At 31.3% G+C, this 24,501-nt stretch overlaps 1 protein-coding gene across 5 annotated transcripts in view; it reads left to right on the top strand.

The window, feature by feature from the left end:
- Positions 1-24,046, top strand: part of Dh44-R2 (Diuretic hormone 44 receptor 2) — a 515,631-nt gene extending 491,585 nt beyond the window's left edge. For 4 of the 5 annotated variants that reach the window (XM_085944033.1, XM_085944029.1, XM_085944030.1 and 1 more), the window contains one exon: positions 21,583-24,046. In XM_085944033.1, coding sequence (XP_085800159.1) covers positions 21,583-21,595 — 13 coding nt within the window. In that variant the 3' untranslated portion in view covers positions 21,596-24,046. Of the gene's footprint in view, positions 1-18,555; positions 19,312-21,582 lie in introns of those variants that run through there. The other variant, XM_085944031.1, reaches the window with a different exon arrangement.
- Positions 24,047-24,501: the final 455 nt, after the last annotated feature.

Below are 24,501 nucleotides of genomic sequence, written 5' to 3'. Positions count from 1 at the left end.
CAAAAAACTGTCTACGGATGTTTTTTGTATCAGAATAAGTTACTTTTGTAACTAACACCGGATTTTGAAGTTGATTTTTCTACTGGATTAAATGCTATTACGTTCTTCTATACAAAACATAATTGTTCATAATTTTATCCTTTAAGAGCATACTTCAGTGAACAGTAGCTGCGACGAAATTTCTCACTAGTCGCCAATCGGAGACCGACCGTCGAGGCGTCGGATGAAAATATTCTTAAATCGTGTAAAGATGACTAAAAAACTTTACGTATTAATACCGGGAAGAATGGGTGGGAGACACTCACTTGTATGTCGGTGGTTGAATCTTCTTCAGTATTATTTTGATTGGGAGATGCGTGACATCGCGGGGTTTAATTATATAAAACACATATTTTTGATTTGACAATTTCCCTGCGCAGGGACATTTAATTACATTAAGTTCCAGACAGGTTAGGTTACATTATTAATTGCACTTAAAGGAGTCTTAGATTTAGCTGTCGCACATTCACTTTGTATTATTTGTTCACACAATGGCGCGATCGGCGCCGGGGCACTTTATCGGGGACGCGGTGCGCGTTCTGGGATAATTATGGGAATCAATATTAATACGTTATCGGCAAAAGGGGCGCACTGATATCAATTTAGGGTAACATGTCGTCCGGCTTGTCCTGGCGACCACGCCGCTTCCCGCAGGAGCGACGCGTCCGTCGAGGAACGATTTTTCCGCGTCCGGTTTATTTAGGGGTTAATTGCGAACTAAAAAACTTTTTTTTCAAAAAGCCTGTTGGTAGGTAAGGAGACGCGGGGGTGGACCGCCACGGCTGTGGGGTGAAGGGAAGCTGCTTGGCCGAACAACGGGACTTTACGTCCGTCCGCCGTATTTAAGGTTGGATGCAGGTACCTGCAGTCTACACTTGAAAGGGACTTTGTGTAAAAAATGTGTTCGTAACAAAAATGTTTGAAACGTTTCGTTTGTACTGCAGGGCTGTGCAACCTTTTAGTTGGGGAGGTGTTTTGATATTAAAGTTAAATCGTTGATTTGGAATTTGGAACTGTCGGGCATCAGGGCCTTTTTTATGTCTGGTGACAGTATGTACTTAAAAAAGAAAACATGTCAATGAATTAACTATTATTATTAGTAATATAACAAAAAATATAACATTAAATGGACGGCGCATGTTGGATTTTTATGACAAATTATATTTCGTTCGGCACGCGTCATTTTCACAATCCGCGCATCGCCTGGCCACGATCTTCTTAGAGTTCTTAGACCATGCCTCAACTCAAGTATAGCCTTAAATTCCGGCATTCATAACTCATTTTCATCAAGTAGTGGAATAAGTTCACTTTGAAAATATACCCCTCATATAATAGTGGAGAAAAATCCTGACTAATTATAATGTAAAAAAGATTAACGATTGGTATTGTAACCCAGTGTTGCCAACCGTACTATAATTATAGTATTTGTACTATAATTTTGGTCCGCGAACTATGTACGATATAAAACAATTATAGTACCCTACGCCCAAAATACTATAATTATGAATATCGGAAAAAATATGTAAAAAATACTAAAATTTCGATATTTCCGTTCGATAAGTTGGTGCAAAGTACTATAATTTCGCAATATAAGAAGATTTTGTAGAACTTGGAAAAAAAATTGCTCGAAAAACGTAAAAAAATCCCTTGACTTTGGTTTAAAATGAAATTTGTTGAATTTATCGGTAAACATTTTTGGTTGGAAGAGGTACCTAAATAAAAAGGTGTCTCGGAGTTTCTCAAATTCTCCGTTATTTTTTTTCTGAGAAACAAAAACCATATATTTTCAACAGATGACAGCGCGTACTATATTTTTTCCCCAAATACTATAATTTTAGAGGCTCTGTACTATAATCCCACTTTGAAAAGATGGCAACACTTTTGTAACCTGAAAATTTTGCAGTTACCTTCCGCTATGGGGAACATAGTCACAAGTGTTGATTCCAATTAAAATTTGGGTGTGCCAAAAAACATCAATTTTACCTCATAATGAATTCTTATTTATGTAAAAATTATGCATTAAAATAAAAACACTAAAAATACAATACGAATGTTAGTCTACGGAGGCCTATTTCTTTTCGACTCCGAAAACAATTGCGACGTTGAGGTCGAATGAATAGTCTTGAAACATCGGCCATTATCGGCAATTCGGAAAATCTTCGGCGTTGCCGGGTGAATTGAAAGTAATAAACTATGAATATACATACACAAAAAAGATACCTATATCAATAAAAACACATACTACTTATAGATAAATTGTTAAATATTCACCTTTTCAAATGTTATTAATATGGAAGGGTACAATATTCCATCTAGCGACCTGTCACTGTCATATATTGTAATAGACTCAGTACATATCTACTTATAGATATAATATAAAATAATTACATGATAAAAAGAACTTTTTATATACTTACAACGTTTTTAAATTTTCTGTTGAATCATATAAACTTGACTTGACTAGCTTAAACGATCATAGAATACTGAAATGTCATATTGACATTTCATTTTGATTTCCATAGTAACGCACGTATATATTATTAATAATTTAGTTGCTTGGATCATCCGCTTAGCAACCGATAATGGTGTCGAAATAACTTTTCATACAAAACAGAATTAACTGAAAATGAATTCAATTCTGCTTAAAGATGGCTAAAAGTATTAAAAAACTGCATTGGCATCATGTTCTGATATATTATAAAAGTTTTAAATGTCTATTTAGTCGGGAAGTTAGTAAAAAATCGATTACTGGATAAACAACCACCGGACAAATAAGAATACGAGCTAATAAAAACGTTGTAAAAATAATATCGCTTATGTTCCTTTAGTTTGAATATTATAATAATGACTTAAATAAATAAGACAATATTTTATTTAATGATGCTCTAACAATATCATAAACCCAAACACTCTAAGCATAATGTCCTTAAAAATGATTTTCAAGCCCTACTAGTCCAATGTCCATAGTCCAATGATATCATTATTTATTAATGCAAATTGTTTATTCAAGAAAGGTCAACTAAACTACCTTCATAATACAAATAAAAGTCACTTAGCCTTTTTTATTATGTTTTTTCGCTGAGAAAAAACAAAATAATGATGAATAAAAAATATGAGATACGTCACGTAATAAATTTAAGTATTTCTTAACCACTTTTTCGTTAAAAATCGAGTTAACAATTATTGTCAATAATTGTCAACTAAGAGATATACATTTTTAACTTTTCTGTTAATAAATTAATTGTGTCACTGTATGGCATGTTGTATCTACCATCTTGTTGGAACCACATATCGTCCAGATCAAAATCATTTTATGCATGCAAAAAAATCAGTAATTATGTATCTGTAGTGTCCCTCATTGACAGTGACTATTACAGCATTGCCATTTCACATACCATTTACAAATTACACCTCCAGACCATGGCATACCAAACTGTTAATTTTTTTGTATGTGAAGTTGTTTCAAGTATAACACGTGGGTATGATATTTTCATGAAATAACGGGTCTTTTTCAACCTGCTCTAAAGAAAAATCACCAAAATTTCGATGCACCAAACGGTCATTCAGTTTAAGTTCTTGTATTAACTGTATTTATACGCCTTCAAATGCAAATCTTTATAAAGAATATTCGATGTAGTAGGTACCATAAGAAATTCCAAGTTATTGAGAACGACGTGTAGTTAATTATTATGGATTTTCATCCACACTTTGATTCACAACATCGATATTTTCAGTAGCACATTTACGTTTTAACGGGTTGAATTTTTAATATCAAAATCTTTTAATTAAAATACGAATAGTAAGCTCTGTAGGTCATAATACCCAAAACTTAGCTCAAATAGATTCATCATTGTTGTAATACATTTTAACAATTTGTATATTCTATTTTCATGATGTTTTTCCAACGAATTCTTCTTCTTCTTCTCCTTCCACCCTGTCACGTCCCAATATTGGGGCATAGGGCAAGCATAAGTTCGCGCCACTTATGCCCTCGATCCATCGCTAACTTTTGTGCCTCCCGCCACGTCAGACCTGCAGCACGTACGTCGCTCCTGTAGCACCGCTGCATGGTGAGGGAGGCCCGCTTGAAGCTGTGCCACAAGGGTACGAAGTGTCGCACTCTTTGGCGGCATCCGTAATACGTGTCCCAGCCACGTAAAGAATACTCAACATAATGAATGTCAATTTTTGAGGGAATCTGAAGAAAAATGGCTTGATATTTTAAAAATATTTTGTACCTTCTTCTTCTTATTGTGCCTTCCCCTAGCGGAGGTCGGCCACCATCAAGGCGATCTTATTTTTGTCGTCTGCTACCCGGAACAGTTCGGTGGAGCTGCACTCGTACCAATCACGGAGGTTCTTAAACCACGAAATGCGGCGCCGTCCTCTGCTACGCTTCCCATTGATCTTTCCTTGAATGACGAGTTGGGGAATGCTGTATTTTTGTCCTCTCATAATGTGGCCGAAGTATTGTAGTTTCCTGGTTTTGATACTACGTAGAACTTTTCGGTCCTTCCCCATTCTATTGAGAACTTCAACATTTGTCACCCGGTCAGTCCAAGGAATTTTTAAGATGCGTCTATACAGCCACATCTCGAAAGCTTCAAGTCTCCGAGACATCTCTTTGTTTAGCGTCCATACTTCCATACCATAGAAAAGAAAAGAAAAGATTACTACTGATTTGATAACCCTTTATTTGTATAATGTCACTGAATATTATATTATTGTTCGATTTGAAATTGCTATCAATAAATAATTATTAGAAACTAATATTGGATTACTAACTTTCAATAAAATAGGAAACCTGAATTTATTATCCAAATAAATATTACATCGTATACGTTGTTCAATTGAACAGTAACAACTATTAATTTTAAATTATTACCTCTCGGTACTGAATTCGCATGATAATATTCAAAACATTAAACTGTCAAACCGGAAATATATAAATTTTCAACGAGTAGGGCCCAGTCGATAATAGTGTAAATGATTATATTGTTATATTAATACTATCGACTGAAGGTACTTGATGGAATTTGAATTTATATTCTAATGGATTCAAGCTCTGTACTATTCCATTTAAGTCGTTTTTTTGTGACCCGGGTTTCGCCTTTCGGCATCTTCGGACGTCGTGTACACTCGCCAAAGGTAAACACACACTGACAACGAACTCTCTTTACTCTAGCTTATATAATAAATCAATACAATAAAGTTGGTAAAAACTCCATTACCTACCTATCGGTTGTGTTGTCTATTCCGCGATCATTATTGCAGGTGAAACAAAATACATATATTTTTATTCACGCATAGAAAGGTTAAGAAATGCTGCTCTGACTGCGTTTCATTTAACTTTTGAATATCAAAACTTAACTAGAAAACTTTTTTTAAAACACTGATTACTGACAATGTGACCATGTCCGATCCTTATAAGATCACGAGCCTTCACAGAGTGGAGGTTTGCATTAACAGATTTTATTTTTACGAGAAATGGATACTAGCCACTCGCTCAACCTTTAGGTCCATACTCTGACTCATACACAAATTGAAAAACAATATGTGTACTTGTCTGACCCAGGATTCGAACCTGATACCAACGACGTTATAGGCCAATGCTTAAACCGCGCGGCCAACGTGGGCGTTGAAAATATAGTGATTAATTTATAAAAAAATACTTAGTGAACAGTTGAGATGTTTTAACACGCAAAAAAATAGTTGAACTGTTAAGAAAATTACAACTACAACATGAAGAAAGAATTCTTACAAAAACAATTCGTCACACGAAACTCCGGATTATTATTTATTCAGTATTAGCTGAACTGCTTTGTAACGCGGGTGACATTTTGAAACATTAATCGAAATCAGGAACAGATGTCACTGTCGACATACTGTTATGTAGCAGGCTTCATTTTTAGCCAATGAGAGTGGAAGGGTAATATACAGGGGGCTTTAAGAACAATAATAGAGAAAAGTCAATTTTCATAATATAATTATTGAAATACGGCGTATTTGCTAGTGTTTGCAATAATTACGGAATCTAAAATATTGAAATCCCGAGAAAAATTGTTTTTATAATTATATTATTTGACAAAAATAATAAAAACCTAATCAAAAAAATGTGACCACTTTCTAGGCGCACACACAATAAGGGAAGGTAGTTTAAGGTATACCTGGAATTACGCATTACCCTTTAAAACCACGTCAGCCACATCGCTCAAAATGGAAAACTTAACGAACCAGAGAACTTGATAATTTTCCGAAAATATTAACAATTTTATGTAGGTAATGTATATTTTATAAAAATAAGTGTGTTAGATTTTTTTGATCTATCTAGCTCGGATGGTCAAATCAATGGTCCACGCGACGGAGCGATAATTTTGAGGATTTCATGAACCAGGACAGACAGTGCTCCGATGAGCTCTGGTTCATTTCGATCCCAAGCCAGCCAAGAAGTGTGTAAAACCATTACTCTTGCAAACAAATTTTACTTTATTTGCAACAACGTTTCATACCTTCATATGATATTATCTCCAAGCTGAAAATCAACAATATCAGACGATTGTTTATAAAATTTAAAATCTGGCCGTCATTTTGGTATTTAATAAACTTCTTATTTCAAAATGTCAAGTTTATCATGCCAAGTTGAAAATCAATCATATCAGAGAGAAGGTAATTATATAATAAGATTTTGGCTGCCATGTTGGAATTTAGAGGCTCCTGCGCATATATTCTATACAAAAGGCTGCTTTCGGCCTTTGGCAACAAGGGTAGAAAAGTACAGAAATAATAACACTTATTGTAACAATAATAATAAGTTAGCCGTCTGAACTGTTAAGACTGTCTATCTCACTCTAAAATTTATCACAGCCAAGAGAGGTGCTGTTGAAATATAGCACTTATTGCAATAATAATTAATTGCTAATACTTGGATACTTTCCTACCCCAGATAGCGGCCGAAAGCAGTCTTGTGTATAGAATCGATGCGCTGGATAAATAATTGTGAAGCGACACGATATCTCATAAATTACCTTTATGATATGTCTACACATTATGCTAAAGTTCATGCTTTTAAACAAAAGTACACAATTCATTGGATTATCCGAGCTATAACCCGCCGGAGACGGCTTGAAGGTTATTTGAAGTATTTTTGATAAAGTTGTAAATATTTAAATGATAGGAACGTTATTTTCTTAATCTATTGGAAATATTTTTTATTGAACTATACAACTTTTTTGCTACCCACTCAATCGTAAACAAAATGTTTCAAAAAATGAAAATTTATGTATGGAACATACGTAATTTTTGAAAAACACTTTCTGAGAGAATATATTATAACCAATTGAAAAAATCTTTTTTTTGAAAAAAGTAAGCCACCCTGGCGGGGAATCGAACCCTGTATTTCCCGGGTTTTACGCCCGATCCGCGCATTAACACTATGCTACGCAGTGACATACTAATTGCGACAAATTTTAACTATTGGTCAATTTTAATACATACTCATCAGCGCTCTTCCAAATCAAGCTACTTTCGCAATCGATTTTTGTTTCTTAAATCAAAGTAGATACCTATTACTTCGATTACTAACCGATGTCGTGGATTACTCCAATATTTTCTATGATGTAACTTACTTGAACTTGCTAATAATTTATAATTAACTATTTCTTTTATTCATCGAATAATTCACAAGATTTAAGAATGTATCATTCTAATTATTGAACATACCTACATAATTTTTGAAAAACACTTTCTGAGAGAATATATTATTATGACCAATAGAAAAATCTTTTTTTTTTTGAAAAAAACAGGGAGATGCAGGGTTCGATTCTTAGCCGGGGTGGCTTACTTTTTTCAAAAAAAAAAAAGATTTTTTTTATTAGTTATAATAAAGTGTTTTTCAAAAATTATGTACATTAAATAATTAGAAAAATACATTCTTAAATCTTGTGAATTATTCGTTGAATAAAATAAATAGTTAATTTATGTATGGATTTTCCATCCCTTAATCTGACCGTAGGAATAGAGGGATTACTATAAATAAATGCATACAGTTTATAGTTGAATACTTTATGCAATTCAATCTAGATTCTAGACGTACAGTTCCGAATACTCTTATTTTCAAAATCATTTTTTTACTAAGTATTCCAGTTGTCGTCATATTTCGAAATAAAAGGTTTTCATATTTGCATATTTGTATCTACATTTAATCAAATGAAGTGAAATAAAATATTGAAATACGTAAATCTGGACCAAAAACATGGTCCCCGTTGGACCCTCTCGGGACACTAAGGCGCCTGGGAAATCCCGGTTTACACAGTATGTCTGACTAGGTAAGACTCTAAAACCCTACACGAGGCCGTCTGAATATACTAAAATATATTGTTTTATCGGTAAATACCCACAGGAAATAAATATCTTCATTGTATTATCGTTTTGAAAATCGAATATACAATAAATAGAAGAATGCTAATTTTTTTTAAACCACTTTATTATTTCATATTTAGATAAGAGATAGTAGAGTGGGATTAAATTAAATTAAACATACATCCTCTGGGCTTAAACAATGTTTATTCTTCTGTATATTATATAATATTATCTCCTCCGAAGGTCAAGCATGTTGCCACCCGTTACTTCTATTTTACAACATTTTTATTAGCTCGACTAGCCTAGACATTTGAAATTTTTAGAATATATCAGAACACGATGCCAATGCATTCTTTTAATACTTTTAGCCATCTTTAAGTAGAATTGAATTCATTTTCAGTTAATTCTGTTTTGTATTAAAAGTTATTTCGGAAGAAATCCGTAATCCAATCCACTATTATTGATTGCTAAGAGGGTGATCTTAGCAACTAAATTATTAATATATACGTGCGTTACTATGGAAATCAAAATGACATTTCAGTAGTCTATATTATTGTTTGTTTGTTGCAAAATAAATAGCAAAAAAATGATTTGTTGACAATTAGTTGCCTTATTTGTCCTAAATTATTAATAAATAGAATTGCCAAGTTTATATGATTCAACAGAATTTTTTAAAACGTGGTATATATAAAGTTCTTTTTATATTGTAATTATTTCCAACCAACATGTGTTTTTAAAATAATTATGCATTTTCAATAAAGAATGTTACATTCTCAAATCTTGTGAATTATTCGTTGAATAAAAAAAGTTTACTACATAATTCACTTAACATATTTTATGTAGTGTTTGTTGCATTCCATTCCGTAATTCGTTCTCATCGATTATTAGCAAGTTTATTTGAATCACGAAGTAGAAAATTCATCCCTTAACCTTACGCTTTACTTTCTCATCCCTTGGTCCACTAAATTATGGATATCAGCTGTTTTACACATTTACTCATATCCTTGTATCCTTATCATCACACATGGAGTCGTCAAATCTACGAGTTTGATCGTTGGTATAATTAATTCTTATCCGAAATTTTACACGTACGCAGTTCGCCGTATCACACTTCACCGTAAAAATAATGTTGTATCGGAAATATATCGAGGGTATACTGACAGAACGCATTATTTCAGTTTTTGCTGTTTTTTCTGTTTTAAATGCCAAAATGTATACAATTTTACGCTCTACGTCCTGGTAAAACGCACAAAGGCATAGGATATAATGGTGAGAAAATAGAATCATTATTATTCTGATAGAAAGCATGATAATGACCTAATGCGCTCTGCGTATACAAAATATAAGACTTGTAACATGTCGTATATTGTGTTTTCCATAAAGGTTAGTCTTTACAATGTAGAAAAAATGTGTTTAAATCATAAAAAAATCTACGTGGGAGAAAAAATTAAAGTCCTTTTTGCGATTATCTCATAACTTGTTTTAATGAGTTAATGCTTTCTGTCAGTATACCCTCGAATGGACGTATAGTAAAGACCACCCAACCTCTTTGGATCGTATAGTACTGAGATAAAATTAATGTCAAAATAAAACATGGTTCTTGTCGGTTCACAGTAAGCCAGCGGCAAACAAATTTTGAAAAAATCCGATATACTGGATTATTTGTCAGGTTAGGTTGGGTTAGGCTATCGGGTTTTCATTCTTGAATAAAATTCATGAATTTTGCCAAAATCAGCTATGAACATTGAATTAATGTTCATATTGTATCCAATAAAATTGGAGACCGTATACGGTTATCTCTTTCTGATAAGAAAGCTCACGATAAACTGTTTTACATACAATTTACATGTAACTCTAAAGTGTATCACTGTATTTTAATAAGAAATAGACGCAAGCTTCGGGTTTCATTTCACAGACGTAACACTTCTTATAACTGAAATTTTCAGAGTTTAACAAATATTTTTTTTTGACCGAATGGTATACAGTCATCTCTTTCCGATTAGAAAGCTCACGGCAAACTGCGTGACGGTAAAATGAAATACGTACAATTTACAATATGTTACTGGTATAATTAAGCTGTAACAGTCGATTCTCGTAAACATATAGAAAAAAAATGTGGAAAAATTTTTTGGAATCTATATTGTAAGAGTGATTTGATTGAAAACTGTATGCGTAAATCAGAATTTTATTTGAATTTGTTACCCTTACGACACCTCACATCCTGTATGTGCGTAAGCACTTGAACGAGACTCGGCGCCACCATTTTAGCTCAAGTATTTATTTTATCGAAGTGCTGCTGACAGACATAGTCGAAATACTTTACATTACATATTATCATACTACGTTATGCTACGCTCGCAGAATTTGATACAATATATTCGTACATATAAGAAAATGGCACATTAGAGACACTTAATATTTGTGCCACTTACATAATACAATGAGAGATACTTATACTATGCTTCTTCTTAATATCGTACCATATAATATACCTAACCAGACTCTTCAGCGTCTTTTTTTTTAATTTTCAGTAAAAACTGATCTTAGTATTAAATTTTCTTTAAAATATTATATTTTGTTCCGCGACTTTTGTGTCTGCGTGTGCGAAGTGTTTTTATATAAATAAAACATCGAAATAATAATTACTTTTACAAAAGTTTAACCTCAATCAACTGACAAAAACTCTCCTATCAAAGTAAATTATGTAGAAACTAAACAATAATGGAGATTTTATTGTATTTTTTTCATAGAATACCCACCTCCAAAAATCGTAAGATGATTATGGTTGTCATGTTTTTGAAACAAAATTAAACATTATCATCAGTCGCTTACATTACCAATACGACATTTCCGCACATCGTGTTACAAAAAAAATCATGTATATAATAGAAAAAATTCACTAAATATTTGTTTGTATTATCATTAACAGATGGAAATACTGACGAATATTTAATACTTTATAATAATTACAAATACCTACAATGGAATATTTTATAAATTTGATTTTACTAATTTAATCTTTAAACGAGTTCCCTAAAATAATAAATATAATCACAGGTGTCACTTAATGTTTTATACATAGTTTACCGGATAAAAAAGGATAAGTATTTAGTGTATTTTTAGCGATCGTTTGTGTTTTTTTTTTTTAATAAATCCACTTGAATAGTAAAGTGGTCGAGTATCGACACATAATAATAAAAAAATGCATTGCACAAGTACATAATATTGTAAAATGTTAAAACCACTCAAGTAAAATAGTGCCGCAGGCGACTTCTTTTTTTTTACTATTTGAGCAAAATAATTGATGTGTTTATCTCATTTATCCGGTTAATCCGCCACACCGGACCCCCAGGCTAGAACCCTCTCACCCCCCGCATTGTGGGGGGCATGCTATTAATATCTGACATTAACAGTAAACTCCAAACTTTGTCAGTCAAATGTATTTGTTTTCATTGAACTAAGGTAACAATATGTAGTTAGTATTTGTTAATATTATTTTTTTTAATTCAAATTAAACCCTGTCTACATTAAATCCAAGCCATGGTAGATAACAGTAACAAAATATTCGTTTATCGGTAAAATGTCTAAAAGTATTCCGTTAAATTAAACCATACATAATTTTAGATATTTTATATACGTAGAAATATTTTTTTATCGATTATGGTTTGGTTAGGCCGGGTTCAATGAATTTAAAAAAAAACTAACACCAAATGTAATATTATTATGTATTCTTCATTCCACGAAAACAAATAAGCATGACTGAAAAAGTGTGCACTATTTTTGTCGGATAGCCCATCCATCCATCAACCAAAATATTATACTAAGTTTGGTTGAGGCAGGTTTTATTTGAATTTTAAAAACTAACCAGTAGGTACCATCTGCTGATTATATTCTTAGTTCAATGAAAACAAATATTTCTTTTATAGTGTTAACTGTCAATTCATGGTAGAACTGCATTGTATTATTTGATTAATTATTTGTAATTAAATGAAACACAATGTTATAATACGTATTCAACTTTTTAATTAAATTCTGTACCGGTTTTGTCCTCTGCAAGGGGACATTATCAACTTGCGTCAAACTTGATAATGTCCCCTTGAAGAGGACAAAACCGGTACAGAATTTAATTAAAAAATGGAATAAGTATTATGAAATTGTATTTCATTTAATTACAAATAATTAATCAAAGAAAACAAATAAGCATGACTGACAAAGTATAATTTTTCAATTCAATTTCAATTTATTTATTTTTACATATTGTGGACATTACAAATTATAAGTTTAAGACGTTCACAACATGACATAAAAAAGAGATAGATAATATGTTATTAAACAAATATGTACATACAAAAATATTAATTATATAGGTACATGGAAATACACCGGATGAGTTAAACAGACCCTATTTTAAAAAATTATAAAATAACGTCCACCTATACTCATCCTCACGTAGGTGGAATATATCAACACCCGAAGCAATTTCGTTGAACATAGTTATCGCCCTCCCAATTGGCATTACCAGTGGCAGGTTGGTTCTGCACCTTGGGAGAATAAACAACTGATGTTCTCTATTTCTAAGATAGTTATCAGGGACACACAGGTCAACACTGCCCAGAATGGCAGAGTTCTCATTTATACCTCGTATAAGTCGAAAAAAATACATAGCTAAATAAATATTTCTTCTAAATTGCAAACTGCAGTATGTAAGCATGCCTAAGAGAAAGTCAGCTGGATAAAGCCACGGATAGTATCCGTACAACCTCAAATAAAGGAGTCTCAAGAATTTCTTCTGAACCCTCTCCACCATAAGGCCATACTTTAACTGATGCGGTGCCCAAACAATAGACCCACTCTCAAGTCTGCTTCGAACTAAAGAATTAAATAAAAGTTTTAATACCGTAACATCCGAAAAGACCCGGGAAGTACGCATGACGAAGCCCAACATTTTAAGCGCCTTGTTACAAATGGTAACTATATGGCTAATAAATGTCAGTTTACTCTCAAACGTAATGCCAAGATCCCTTACAGATGATATTCGTGACAAAACTCTGCCATGCATCGAGTATTGGAAAAACAACACTTTTGAGGCTCTGGTAAACGACAAAAGATTGCATTTATCAATATTGAATTCTAGTTTGTTACGCCTGCCCCAATCTAATATATTATCTATATCAAGTTGGAGCTGACGACAATCGTCCAAGGTGACAACTTCCAAAAAGAGTTTCAAGTCATCAGCGAACAACAAAAACATAGCATTTTTTATTACCAATGCTATGTCATTTATAAAATGCACTATTTATGTCGAATAATAATGTGCACTATTTATGTCGAATCTTATTTTATTGATAAAATACAATAAGTATATAGTTCTTTTGACCATGTCCGATCCTAATAGGATCATATGGGCCTCCACAGAGTAGACGTTTGTATTGACAGATTTTGTTTTTTACGAGAAATGGATGTCAGCCACTTGCTCAACTTATTAGGTCCATACCCTGACACACACAAATTGAAAAACAATATGTGTACTTGCCAGACCCAGGATTCGAACTTGGGACCCACGGCGTTATAGTCCAACGCTTAAGCCGCGCGGCCACCGTGGCTAATAGTACCTACTTATATTCGTGTCCGGAAATTTGTACGTATGCAGTTCGCCCTATCACACTTCAACGTGAAATGGTGTATCGGAATTATATGGTCGTATATTAAAAACCGTCCAACCTCTTTGGGTCGTATAGTACTTACTGAGATAAAATGCATGTCCAAATAAAATACAGTTCTTGTCAGTTTACAGGAAGCCAGCGGCAAACAAATTTTGAAAATAGCCGATATACTGGATTGTTTGTTAGGTTAGGTTAGGTTAGGTTTTCATTCTTGAATTCATGAATTTTGAAAAAATCTGCTATGACAATTGAATTATTAATGTTTATATTGAATCTAATAAAATTGGAGACCGTATAGTTCACGGTTATCTCTTTTCGATAGAAAGCTCGCGGCAAACTGTGCTACGGTGAAATGTTTTACGTGCAATTTACATGTAACCACTTTATATTATGATAGTATATACTGTAACCACGAGACTCGTTGCAAAAACATTTTAAAGAAATTGTCACATTGGCAGTTTTAACAATATATTCTTTCAGCTGTGTAATAACTATGATAAATATGTCGCAATTCGTTGACCATAATGTAAACCTGTTCAAGATTCTAGAAGTAAAATTCACTCAAGAAGTCTTTCGATTTTTCACAGCGTATTTTTTTTCGTGAAATAAACTTGCCTAAACCAACAAGCGAATCTTGTAATAATATACCCGTGCATCTGTCGGGGCCGCAGTCTTTCTTCTCCCTTAAATAATACATCGTTCGATATCGGATTCTTCGAATTGATCAAAAGTAAACACCTGGGTGTGTGGTAGGAGCTTTACATTTTACGTGGCCACAATATTTCATCAGTCAATCACGGGTTACATATCTGTTAACCCGGAATTGAAAATAAGTATAATATTAAAACAAAATACAATAGCATATCTTTACAACTATTTATTAGATATCGACAATATAATAAATGAATAACGGAAACTTAAAAAGGCATAAGTGCCATTTTCAAAAAAAAGGTAGATGGGAATTTAAAATACGCTCAAACATTCAATTCATACATCAATCATACAATTAATACAACCAGTGACGTCCCGTAGAGGTAGGCAGATTGAGCGTCGCTTGGGGGCGGCAGTTACTCGAAGGGCGGCAAATCGAGAACAGTCATTAGGTACATAGAAATAGCTAAAATTATTTTGTTTACATGTTGTACAATAATAGCATAGTACAAATGGTGGGAAAATAATAAATCTGTGTATTGCTAATAGGTATACACCAAATGTGTCAGAAATATCCACCAAAAAAGAGAACCTCAGACTTCTGGTGATTTGGGCGAGTGTCTAACATAATTTTATTATTACCGTATGTACATATTCGCTTTTTATATCTAAATTTAATTTTGTATATTTTAGTGGCACGTATTTTGTTAGTAATCTATCAATACAACACATTTCTTAGATATTGGAGTCAAAAGGATGATAAAAAATACTGTTTAAAAAAAATTGGGCTGCATTTTGGCGCTGCCTAGGGACGGTGTTTAGTCTAGAGACGTCACTGCATACAACCAACGCCATCTTCTGGAATTTTTAAAAATTATTTCCGTGCATCAGTGGCACTTGTACCCTTCTGTATGAAATTGGCCTTGGGCACATGCTATCCATTTCCTAAATAAAATCGTTTTCATAATTTCTGGCACTTATACTGCCCCCATAAGCAAAAACACAGCTAATGGGAAAAAATGAAAAATTAAAGTAAGTATGAGGTGACATACTAGATAAAATTCTGAACATAATTGCTTAACAAAATAAACTGCAAATCATTTATTTTAATATAGAAATCATCATAATGTGTTCATTACTTTTGCAAAAATGTTAGGCTTTTCGAAGCAACAAAACAGTAAATAATGATTTATAAGCAAAAACACAGCACATCTATCGATTTGCTGTGTGTTTTTGCTTAAAAACGCTGGCTTACTGTTTTTTTTGTTTATGATTCTAGAATTTTTACATAAACGTAATACCGCATGTAACTGGTAATGATGAGATAACCTCAAATTAATCATTCACTAACTTCATATCGCCCTACATTTTTAATGATATTTTAAGACTTAAAGGTTAAGTTCGAAATTGGACTAAGAATCGTGAAAAAAAGATTCTCAACCTTGTTTTGGAGAGTATGCAATTGGATAAACTTGATCAAAATGCTGCAAAATACAATGAAATTATAATGGCAAGTAAAATGTTAATGACCAGTTAATTACTTTTTAATTACCACATTTAAATATCATGTTAATTATATCTAATGGCCAACTACTGAAAACGCGCCAGCCCGTTGTTATCACTAAATGAGTTATTAATTTTAATCTTAATCTAACATAAAATACATTTCTAACTATATAGTCTTATTAAATTAATGATATTTGTACTTATGTCTCTGAACATTTGATATTTAAAAATAATGCAAAAGGAAATTCGTCAATATTCCTTTTTTCCAATGCGAGCCGCATGGCTGCTTCTAAGTTTACATCTGTCAACTGGCTTAGATATTTGTTTTTTGTGCATTACACTGAATAATCTTTCACAGTATACAGTAGTAAGAACAATTGACAATATTAACTCATTTAGAGCTGACACTGCGACAGGCGCGTTTGGTCATTAGATATAATTAACATGATATTTAAATGTGGTAATTAAATATTAATTAACAGGCCAGCAGTTTATGGATCGTTTTTGAGTGTGGAAAGAAATTTAAGACTAGTCATGTGTAATCAACCAATATCATAATTTTATAAATACATTTTTGAAATATTATTCTGTAAAGCGCTGGTGGCCGCATGCGGCCACCAGGGACACACATGAAAACCACTGGTGTAGACCCTACATGAAGGACATGATGATTGTCAAAGCCGTCAGAGGCAATACATTTAAAATACAAAACTTCGTTTGATATCGCTTCTGCGGAAGAAATGCATAATTCAAAAATAAGGAAGAGTAATGCCTACAAATAGGATGACGTTTTGGGAGTCTTCCCACCAAAACTGACGAATTTTTGTATATTTAAAAATATATATTGTCATTCCAATATTATTTAATAAATAAAATACCATTATATTAAAAAATAAGTATTTAATTTTTCAAAAATATCCATTACAATTTAAATTATAAGCAAAAAAACATATTTACTGTTTTTTTCCTTATGAAACTGACATCATTCCATTCAAAATCATAAATAAAAAGACAATAGTGAAGTTTTATAATCAATATTTTTGTAATTTTGCCATTTTTATGTAATCAATATATCAATTTTTAAATAATCTATTATAAACCGAAACATTTATTAAAATTGATTAACTTTTAATGAAGCAGCAATGAAAAACATGATAACCTCTCTTCTCTCAAAATTGTCTTTTTCCCATTAGCTGTGTTTTTGCTTATGGGGGCAGTATAGCCTTTTAAGTTTTTGGTATTCAAATTATGTACGATATAAATTTATGCACTTATAGATAAATTTATTTGAAACGTAGACAATAAATTTGAGGTACAAGTCGGTTATGGGGAAGCCAGGCGGGAACCGCACAAATTATTGTCATAGCCGTTTTTGGCAAAATTTATACATTCAAGAATGAAAACCTGACCTCACATAACCTAACCTAACTAACTGAACCTAACAAATAATCCAGTATATTTCCTATTTTCAAAATTTGTTTGCCGCTGGCTTCCCCATAACCGACTTGTACCAAATTTTTAAATAGGTTTAAATTTATTTTCTGTTGCAGTAGTGTAAAATCGCCGGAAAAAAAGGACAGCATCGGCTGTTAATTAGTGTACCTTGCAATTATTTAGATAACAGTGGTGTATCTAGAATTGACCCGAACGATATCCGTGTTATTTCGATTCAGGAAAAATAATGGAAACATGTTATCGTGTTTTTTAACTATATATATATATTTTTAACTATATACTATAATATAACAATAAGCCTGCAAAAGTTTCTACCAATACTATAACCTGTAATCTATGTATGTTAGGTATATCTGTACTAGTACAGTTTTTTTTAGTAATAACGGCTCAAGTGAAAACGGCCAGGCATACAAACAGTTCAATTCCAACAAGGTCAAACACCTAAATTAGAGTTATGTTTTAAAATTTATAATTTACAGTGGCATTGTAGTAAAAAGTACCTCATTTAATATAAATTATCATTTATTAAATTTGACCATTTTAAAATATTTAAATTATTTCATATATGACATACTTATAGTTTAAGCTATATAGATATATTTTTTTAAATAACAAGACTCGTGAAGAAAATCTAATAATAAATTTTGATTTTTATCAAAATAAAAATAAAGATTTTGTATGGAAATTTTAACAGTTTAAGTCAATAGATTAATAATTACCTGTCTATATTTTTTTACCAAATAACGCTATTTGTTGATAGATAATAATATTATAAAACTTAAATAAAATGAATTTTGTCTGGATATATTATTTTTTTGTCATCATAAGCAGGGGGGAGAGCAATTATTTTAGTATATAGTCATGTTGAATTTTATCATTCTAGGATGACGACTTGATGACGACAGTAAAATAAATGGAATTGAAGAAAACATGGATTTTTACGCTTTTAAAAAAATATCTAAGTCAAATGAAATTATCTAAGAATTGCAATATTGATAATTTTATATTTACAACAACGTTGTTTTAATACCGACTATAAGAGCTTTGTTACTTATGAATTGGTAAGGTTTCATGATCAAATTAAATCACAATTAATAATATGTCAAAACCATTGGATTTTTCCACTTTCCAAGTACAAAAATATTATTTCAATTAACTTTCATGTTGCAGTCAACGCATACGTTCTGCGTGCTGGTAAAACGCATGTGTATTTCAATATGGAAATAACTTAAATACCCTTGAATTTGGCACAATATAATTTTGTATTTATTAAATAAGGAATCAAAGTAGATATTATTCTCATATATAAGAATTGATAATGATTGATTTCTAAAGATGTTACTTAATTTTATGACACATCTAAGACTTTTTTCTTTACTGGAATATAAAAACATAACTTTTTACATTGAATGGTTTCAATACTACTCAAAAATATTAATTATTTAGTTTGTATATCAATTTTACATAGTATTTTAATTATTGCGCATAGTGTGCAGAGCCCAATATACGTATGTGTTTTTAGTTTGCGTATATTAAGGGGGGACATGCTCGTCGAAGGTCAAAATTGAGTTTTTATTGTACTTTCAAACCATGATCCTGGACACTCCTTAAACGTTGTAGATAATCTATTTATATAATTTTGAAGCCTTATTATCTTTTGTAATTATTTGAAACATTTGATGACTGCATAAAGTATTTTTGTTACATAAAATAATATTCTTTTAAACCTCTCGCTCTAATGTTTTAGAATATAGTCATATTTCGGTACATAACTGTGCATTGGTGTTAAGATTTTTTACATTTATTAATTTTTAAACGCATTTATAAAACCATTAGCATAATTTATTATGAGATAATTTTTGTAAAATATTCACGATAAAAAATTATATTGATAATCTCTGTGATCCCAAATTTGACAAGAATTAGGCATTTTATTATTCAAAAAATTGGCAAGATTAACAAATTTGAAGATGATTCTAAAGATATTTATTATAAGCTATGTTTTTGACCATTCAAGTGTGATAAACATCTTATGAATAATGATTGCTTTATAATAATTATTGACCTAAGAATAAGGTAGTGTTTTTTTGAAATACGCCATTTCTTTTGTCATTCCCCAGTAGTTAGGCTACAACATACGGCCGTAGCCATAAATTGACAAACTAAAATTAAAGTAGGGAGTAAAATTATGTTAATGCGCGTGTTTGAACATGTACCTAACCATTTTTTTTTTATTTTTTTTTAAACGGTACATGTTCAAACACGCGCGTTAATATCATTTTACTCCCTACTTCAATTCAATCACTGGGGAATGACAAAAGAAATGGCGTATTTCAAAAAAACACTACCTTATTCTTAGGTCAATAATTATTATAAATCAATTATTATTCATAAGATGTTTATCACACTTGAATGGTCAAAAACATAGCTTATAATAAATATCTTTAGAATCATCTTCAAATGTGTTAATCTTGCCGATTTTTTGAATAATAAAATGCCTAATTCTTGTCAAATTTGGGATCACAGAGATTATCAATATAATTTTTTATCGTGAATATTTTACAAAAATTATCTCATAATAAATTATGCTAATGGTTTTATAAATGCGTTTAAAAATTAATAAATGTAAAAAATCTTAACACCAATGCACAGCTATGTACCGAAATATGACTATATTCTAAAACATTAGAGCGAGAGGTTTAAAAGAATACTATTTTATGTAACAAAAATACTTTATGCAGTCATCAAATGTTTAAAATAATTATAAAAGATAATAAGGCTTCAAAATTATATAAATAGATTATCTACAACGTTTAAGGAGTGTCTAGGATCATGGTTTGAAAATACAATAAAAACTCAATTTTCACCTTCGACGAGCATGTCCCCCCTTAACTTATATAATATGCAGCGTTAAATCACACGCGTTCAACCCAACTGCATAATAATTATTATAACTTGAATGCATTGTATATTTTTTTTGATAAATAATACTTATTTTTTAATTTTAATAATACGGTGCCATTAATAATCATTACAAACATAAATATATTTTAACTATTTTTATTAAATATACCATAATTAGATGTACATATCGTCTATCATGCACTTATGCATAAAGAATAGAAAATATACCAACCCGTAATTACCATAGATTGCAAATTATTTTTAAAACATTCGTAAATCGTTCATTTAGATTATTTATTTCAACGTAACATTTATAATCATTTTCTAATGTACACGATTACTTCATAAATAATATGTTCTTGTAAGTCCACAGCCATACTATAAACCGGCCGAATAGCGAATCACAATGGTAGTGCCATTTATTTTACGGGAATTTTCATTTTTTATTTCGAATTCAATCCAGTATACAGTTTGCCGTGATTACAATTTTTCGATTAATATTCTCGTTCATATTTAACTATAATAAAGTATTTTTTTGATTAAAAAATACACTTTGTAATACTTTAATAAAAGGGAAAATAATAATTAAACAATTGTCATTCACGGCTAACTGGATACTGTGATGCATTCGAATATAGCTACGAAAATTTCTGTAAAATAGACGACACTACCGTCGAGATTTGCTGTTATAGTATAGCTGTGTTGTATGTCAAACAATAACAGAATTATCTACCTCTGAAAATTACCACATTCATAAGTAAAGCAGCTCTTGTATTCCGTATTATTTCAAGTATATTTTTTAATAAATTCTACATTAATCTTTCTAGTGATTAGATAATAATATATGACTTATTTTAATGTTATAGTTTTTCTTTTTATTAGTGTCTTAAGATAATTTTGTAGATAATATAATATAATACTATGTTTTCTTTTATTACGCAATAAAATGATTTTTATGTGACAGAAAGAGCATTTTTAAAAATTAAAAAAAATCAATTTTCCTTAGGCTCTCCTTTTGAGTGATGATTCTCCATCCAGCACACCCCTTCACCAGTTCCAAGGCCTGAATATGTCACGTTTTACATAATATAATATTATTCAATAAATGTTCAAATTTTATGACCTTTTACTTACCTACCAAATCAAAATGTACAAAATAGCAATACAAACAACTACTTTAATAACAATATACTTTCAATAATATAATTTTGTCTTTAGCTACTACGTTCAGCGTATGAGTTCTGCGCACTTGTAAAGCGTAGACGCAATAATATTAAATTGTACATCTATTTTATATGCGTATGTATTACGCACGCGTTCAACGCACAACTCCAGCTATATACACGCATCTACAATAACATTATATATTAGGTTAGGTACAATTAATAACAATCTTTAATACATAGGTAGATATTAGTTTAGATGTTTAGAAGTACGCATACGTGTACTTATAATATATATTGAAGTATGAAACTTACTGGTATATCCAGTTTAAAATCTAAATTATCTAGTTTGTTGTATTGAAGTGACAATGTGATTGTATGTATTTAAAATCGACTTGGTTTTAAACTGTGGTCTGATTAAATAAATTCGAAATGATTTCCAATAGTATTACAAAAAATCGGCATATAAACCTGATCAGTATTTCTATCACACCAATATACTTAATATTTTAAATAATTTTAATCCAAAATATTATTATAATTAGTGTAGTTACTTAGTGATACTCTTTCAAACTATTATTTATAGTTATTATACGACATTTTAGCAAATATTTAATAAATAAAATAACTATTTTTACGTATGTAGGTATATTTATTTTAAATAAAAGGATATATAAATAATAAATTGTTAGAAATATCAGACGATTGTAAAAGAGTGCTGTCTTAATCTGTCCCTATTATGGAAATATAAAAATAAACCAAAACTTATTACTATCAAATTGTATCTAAGGGTTTCTTAGTAATGATGGAGTGAGACAGTACTATATTTCAGTCATTGGATAGCAGTAGCGAAGGGTGGAGGTAGGCTTTTAATATCCGGCATAAATAGTCCACACTAAACTTTGTCAGTCAGGCGTATTTGCTTTCATTGAACTAAGACTACAATGTATAGGTAGCATGGCCCTCACAAAGGGGGGGCTGACAGGGCTCTAGCCTGGGGCCCAGGCTCAGGTGGGGCCCGGCGTGGTTAGTTAACCAGATAAGTGAGATAAACACATATCATAAATTTACTCTAATAGCAAAAAAAGTCGCCTGCGGCGCTATTATCCTTCAATAAAATTTGTACACAGTTTCTGTACAATGTTTAATTGTGTATGGATACTCGACAACTCCATAATAATTAAAATGGATGTAAGTATTAAAAAAAAACACTAAATATACACATTCATTTTACTGCGTACACCATTTGGAAAATGCTAGGTACTGTAGAGAGTCACACTGCCTTTATCCTTAGTAATAGGTAGGGGGCCCGCTTCAGGATGTGGGGGCCATGGTAGGTAGTCTTAGTTTTTACAAATCAATTAAACCTTGCCTAATCCATGCTATAGTAGATTATTGTTTAAAAATATTTGCATATCTATAAATTATCTAAAATTAAGCCAGAATTAAGACAGAAGAATATTTTTATCGATTATGATTTGGTTAGACAGAGCTTAATGAATTAAAAAAAACCAAGCATTGCCAAATTATGTTATTTGTATTCTTAATTCAACAAAAACAAATAAAAATGACTGAAAAGATGTGCACTATATTGTTGTCGGATTGCCCATAGATTAACTATTATTGTTTGGTTTAGGCAGGGTTTAATTGAATTTTATAAACTAGATAGCACCATCTGCAAATTATTGTATACTTAGTTCAATAAAAACAAATAATTATTGTGACTGACAGAGTTTATTATGGACTATTTATGCCGAATCACAGTCTATCTTCACCCATCGCTACTGTTGGATAGCTAGGCAAACAAGACAAGTAGTCATTAAAAGTATGAGAACTATCTCACTATCGCGGTTAGGAATTAGATAGTTATGGGCTTAAATATTTAATACACGTAGTATAAATATTAGAGATCTAATATTATAAATATTCAAAAATATTATATTGTAATATTATTTAAATTTAAATAAATACTAAAACATTATTCGAAATACGTATTTGGTTTTATTTTACTAACATTTCCAATGCCATGTTAACTAACATTATAATAGTATTATCCTTTTCGTCCATTTTCCATTGGATAATATGTTTTATTCTTTACAGTTCAAGCTAGACGTTGGAGCGCAGCGACAGGCTAATTACCATATACAATACTACTGCCATATCAATAACGTTTTTCGCTAGAGCGTCTCACTTGCGATAAACGACGTCAATGATTTTGTAGCAGTAGCGTCGCGTTGCAACGAGTGTCGCCGCGCTTCAACTGCTACCATCTTGAAGCGAGATAAAGTTCCATTGCAACCATTGAAAACGCATAATATTATAAACCCGGTCGCACATACAAACTCGTTTCTTTCTCGTAACTTAAGTTGTGATCAAATTGAGATGCATGTCACGTCACTGTCACGCTATCGCGGCGACAAATTTAGTCTATGGTTTTGTCATTTTGCAGAATATTTTGAACGATCACCACCTCTCTAAATTTAATTACAGAGAGTGGCAACTCTAACGTATTAGTATTTTGAATTATTATTTAATTGTTCATGCTAATTTCAATTAATGTTAACAGTTTCTACGTGTGTTTACGTTAAAATTACTTGCAATATTATACCGATAAATAACATTTTGAACAGAGCACCACCTGCGGACCATAGAAAATAGACAATATTCTTATAGAAAATACATAATGCCAACCACTAAAAACAAAAAAACTTGGTTTTGATAATATGATTCAAAAAGTGTAGACATCTATAAAATGATAAAAA

Source organism: Rhyacophila brunnea, unplaced genomic scaffold (genome assembly GCF_057557595.1).
Source record: "Rhyacophila brunnea isolate RB1 unplaced genomic scaffold, BYU_Rbru_1.0 scaffold_16, whole genome shotgun sequence".
Taxonomy (NCBI): Eukaryota; Metazoa; Arthropoda; class Insecta; order Trichoptera; family Rhyacophilidae; genus Rhyacophila; species Rhyacophila brunnea.
This window is presented reverse-complemented; position numbering and strand designations above follow the sequence as displayed.